The sequence below is a fragment of the Anopheles bellator genome, chromosome 2 (assembly GCF_943735745.2).
Source record: "Anopheles bellator chromosome 2, idAnoBellAS_SP24_06.2, whole genome shotgun sequence".
Lineage (NCBI taxonomy): Eukaryota > Metazoa > Arthropoda > Insecta > Diptera > Culicidae > Anopheles > Anopheles bellator.
In genome coordinates this window covers 3945456-3950275 of record NC_071286.1, presented here as the reverse complement: position 1 = coordinate 3950275, position 4820 = coordinate 3945456, and the positions used below count along the sequence as shown (strand labels likewise).

The following is a 4820-nucleotide window of genomic DNA, read 5'->3' as shown; positions in this document are numbered from 1 at the left end:
TTTTTTCCATTGAAATGTATGGAAATGTCATTAATCCGTTCCAGCTCCCACGAAAACCTCAGCAAAACGATTCCTCAGTTGTTTTTGTGTGGTGTTTTATTGGAGTGTTTGGAATAAGAAAAATGTGTTTACAAGAAGAAACAATCATTTTTGTATATATTCTATAAAAACATAAAAAAATAGTGAAGTGTTTACAAAAGCACTTAATTTTCGTCACTGGTTTTCGCTTTTTTCGTCACGCTTTGCTAATTTTTACCAGCAGATCGTTCAAAATAACTGTCCAAGGTTACTTGTTTCTTCCTCCCTTTCAGGATATTGCGGAAATGAGTTAGATAAGTGTCGTTGAATAACTCGGATGCACGCTCAGCCTCAATTTTTTTGGGGTGATTTCTATCCACGAACTCTACAACTTTTTGCCACATTCCCAAGATCTCCTTTATATCTCTTGTAGAGATAACAGCCTCCATATCTGGCTCCTCTTGAAAACTAATTTCTGGTTGAGCAACCGTATGCTGCTGTGAAAGCAGATCGTGCAACTCCTCGGTCGTCAGCTCCTAAGAATGTTCCTCGATGAGTTCGTTCACATCTCTCTCATCAGTCATCAGACCCATGGATTCTAACAGAGAAACAATCTCCTCTACCACTGACACTTCTGGTGCCAATCCTTCGAAGACCCTTTCATCTACAGCCTCAGGCCACAACTTCTTCCAAGCAGAGATTAAGGTCCTCGTTGTAACATCTAGCCAGGCCTGATCAATAATTCTAAGACATATCACGATGTTAAAGTGGTCTTTCCAGAACTGTCGAAGGGTAAGGTTTGTGTTCTCCGTCACATCAAAACAGCGCCGAAACATGTGCTTGGTGTACAGCTTCTTGAAATTAGCAATCACCTGCTGATCCATTGGCTGCAGGATAGGAGTGGTGTTCGGTGGTAGATAGAAAACCTTTATAAACTTAAACTCTTCGAGTAAATCACTTTCGAGATTTGGTGGGTGAGCAGGGGCATTATCGAGGACGAGAAGGGCTTGCATAGGTAGGTTTTTTTCCTGTAGGTATTTTTTCACAGAAGGGCCAAACACAAGGTTTACCCAATCCACAAAAAGTTTCCTGGTGACCCACGCCTTCGGGTTAGCCCTCCACATAACTTGCAGTTTTTCTTTTATAATCTTATGTGACTTAAAGGCTCTGGGATTTTCCGAATGGTAAACTAGCAGAGGCTTGATTTTGCAGTCGCCACTGGCATTGGCGCAAAGTGCTAGGGTTAATCTATCCTTCATGGATTTGTGACGTGGCATCGTCTTCTGCTCTGCCGTTATGTAAGTCTTATTCGGCATTCTTTTCCAGAAAAGCCCTGTCTCGTCACAGTTGAAGACTTGCTGGGGGATGTATTCTTCGGCTTTAATCAGCTCTAAAAACGTTTTGATGCAAACCTCAGCTGCCTTCGCATCAGAACTTGCGGCCTCACCATGCATGAATGACGGAGTGAATGCCGGTCCTTTTCCTGAAGTTGTGAAACCAGCCCCGACTCGCTTTAAACGAGTTTTCCAATTCCTCGTTTGTGGAAGTGTGTGAGATCTGCTTCAGTAAATCATCGTAAATCGTTCGTGCCTTCTCACATATGATGCTTTCTGTTAAAGTTCCTCCTTGAAGCTGCTTCTCTGTCATCCACACCATCAGCAGGTTTTCCATTTTTTCGTTGAGTGAAGTACGGCGCTTTGAAATTATTGTAGTGCCCTTAGCTGTCGTTGTACCCTTTACCAAGTCCTTCTGTTTGAGCACAGTGCATATTGTTGATGCGCTACGACCATACATGCTCGCCAAGTCAACTACTCGCACACCTTGCTCATGTTTTTCAATGATTTCACGCTTGATTTCAATAGATATCGTCTTCTTCTTCGGACCCATAGCTATGAAAATATAAAAAATAGCTAAGTTAACAAAAATGCTTCCAAAAAATACCAGGGACACAAATGCACTGTAGCCTAGACGATACTGAAGTCTCAACTGAGGCTTGTATAAACGGTCAATTCTTGTATGAACTGACAGTTCAGACATGACAGTTCCTACATCGGGAGTCCGGGTCTTGTGTACAAATATTCGTATCTCGAATTTTGTTCGTATGTTGAATCAAAATGTCGCTCGATCGGCGGTTCGTATGTCGAAATATTCGTATGTTGGGACGTTCGTATGTTGAGACACCACTGTACAGTCTTCCGCTATTATTTTCACAGAACTCCTTTACTCCGGTAAAACCGCCATACTGAGAGGGGGCATCTCACGAGTCGAAATCCGCGGCTAGAAAAATGAAAAATTGAGCGATTTTTTTGTTCGGGTCATAGTGTGGCGCCCGGGTAAGACCTCGTCGCGTTTTGAGTGCCAAGTGTGTGGCGTCTTCAAGTGCTCCCCTACGGTACTGCTGCCTTGACCCAATTCACCTACCGATTTCTCCTACTCGGTACGCTGTTGTGCGGTATCATTTTCCATGTCGCGATGTTACCGTTGTTTTGACCGCCATTTCTCTTTCTGTCGCCTTAGCGTGGTTGGTTCTGGCGATCGTCGTTGGCCGGTGGTATTAAATGTGCTACGCCTGCAGTTGGTGGCTTGTGGCTCGCTTAGAGGCACGCACCGCGTTGGGCTTCCAATTGCTTGCGGAATTCGACGCGTTGGCGTTGTTTTCAGGGTAGCTACGTGCTCAGCATTGCTTCCGGCTTGCTCCGTCAGTTGCTTCCGTCTCGCTCAGTCGCGGGTTCAACGCGGGGTTCGCGGGTTAGTTCCCTCCGTGGCCCAGTGTAGCCAGTGCAAAGATTCGGCTTGGGCAGGCTTTTGAGCGCTGCATTACATTTTTCTTTTCGAGCTAGAGGATGCTACTGGTACAGAATTATACTCCAGTGGATCGTAGGACCATTAGGTGCAATGTAGGACTATTGGATCGAGTGGGCTGGGCTCTGCAAATAGACGCGGAAACTCGGTATCACACCATCGATAAAGAATTATTGGCAATTGTTTGGACTGCCTAACATTTCCGACATTACGTATGTAGATTGTAAGATTGACAGATGAGTAGGAATTGGATATAACACCCAATAATTCCGTTTTCTAGGCTTTATTCTCGCAGGACACTGCTAACGTTCGACTAATCTGATCCACTGGTACTGTGCGACTGACTTGATCGACTGCTACTTTGCGACTGACGCCTCGTGCGCACCCGTCAACTGTTACATACTTCGTAAGGCCCGGTGGAAATTTTACCGTCATTCCTACACGTATATGGAGAAAGGTTCATTGTATATACCGATCACCGTCCACTGGTTTTCATCTGTAGGTTAAAAGAAACATCCCCGACGTTGACACGCCTAAGGCTCAAATTACAAGGTGTTGAATGCGACATCCGTTATAAGCAGGGCTGTGAAAACGTGGTAGGTGACTTCTTGTCACGCATACCAGGCTCTGACTAACAGAAAGATTACAATTAAGAAACGGCCGAAGCACCTATGGTCGGAATAACTACACGATTGCAAGCCATGAAAATGCAAGGGCCAACAGGTTCAGCGGATGACAATGCAGCTCAGGACACGGACGAACAGGGACCACCTACGGACCCCGATCAACATCTAATGGACATAATGGATTTGCCGGGTGATTTGATATCCTATCCGGACGGCGACGTTACAGCCAGCGAATTGAAGAAGCAATTCCGCCTCGCACGAACAAGCGGGGAGCTGGATGTAAGAAAAATCAGGTTCACAAAAAAGTTCGTCGATGACCCTTCACGGTACCGAGTTTTAATTCTGAACAGTAGATCCATCAATAGTGAGATCTCCAAACTCCACACGGATTGAAGGATTACATATCGCAAAATGTGATTCACATCCCCGAGGCCAGAATCATGGGGGTAGTAATGGAAGGAAAAAATAAATCGATTATAAACAGCGAACTGTTTCTCGTACGATTGAAACGTTGCATAAACAGATTGGTGGACGTAGCAGACGTGAAGCAAGAGATACCAATTTTATCATTTAAAAGCATAAATCAATTCGAAATCTTTGAAAAGGTTCAGTTCTTGGGACAACAACATGATCTCAAGTTCTCCCTTTACAATGCGAGAAGTGGCACCCTATGAAGTACCAGTAGTGCTAAGAGAATTCCATGATTCACCCATTGGTGGCCACGTGGGATCAAGGCGAATGCGACAAAAAAATCGCGTCCATTTACCACTGGAAAAACATGCGAAATGACATTGAGGAATATGTGAGGAAATGTGAGTCATGTCAGAAGAACAAGATATGTAAATACAACAAAATACCCATGAAAATAACTAGCACAGCCTCAAGACCCCTCGAAAAGGTTTTCATGGAGATCGTAGTACTAAGGGGAACTATGAATCGAACTATGAATCGGTCTACGAATTTCCTTTCCATTTGCACATCTTAATGAAACTACTATAGTTACGCCATCATTTCCTGGATGTATTTCCGTAATTTGTGCCATTGGCCATCTACACACTGCTACGTTATCTTCTTGCAAAATTACCAATCTACCTGGATCAATAGAAGTAGGAAATTTGTTCCACTTAGCACGTGTCTGTAACGTCCTTAAATATTCGCGATGCCAACGGTTCCAAATGTGTTGCATATGCCGTTGCATCAATCTCCAATGATTTAATCTGTTTGTAGGTAAATCGCTGATATCAATGTCTGGGATTGTTTGTAGATTATTGCCTACCATAACATGTCCTGGTGTAAGCGCCTCCATATCTCTAGGATCTTCTGATAAAGCTGTAATTGGTCGCGAATTTAGACATGTTTCTATCTCTGCCAATA

General features: G+C 43.9%; 1 protein-coding gene across 1 annotated transcript in view; it reads right to left on the bottom strand.

The window, feature by feature from the left end:
- LOC131212013 (tigger transposable element-derived protein 1-like) overlaps nt 1-4820 on the bottom strand; it is a 21386-nt gene that overhangs the window by 4543 nt on the left and 12023 nt on the right. Inside the window, exons 2-4 of the mRNA XM_058205725.1 lie at nt 1471-1907; nt 1374-1439; nt 411-554 (exon numbers count right to left, since the gene is read on the bottom strand). Of these exons, the coding sequence (XP_058061708.1) occupies nt 411-554; nt 1374-1439; nt 1471-1907 (647 nt within the window). The remainder of the gene's footprint in view (nt 1-410; nt 555-1373; nt 1440-1470; nt 1908-4820) is intronic.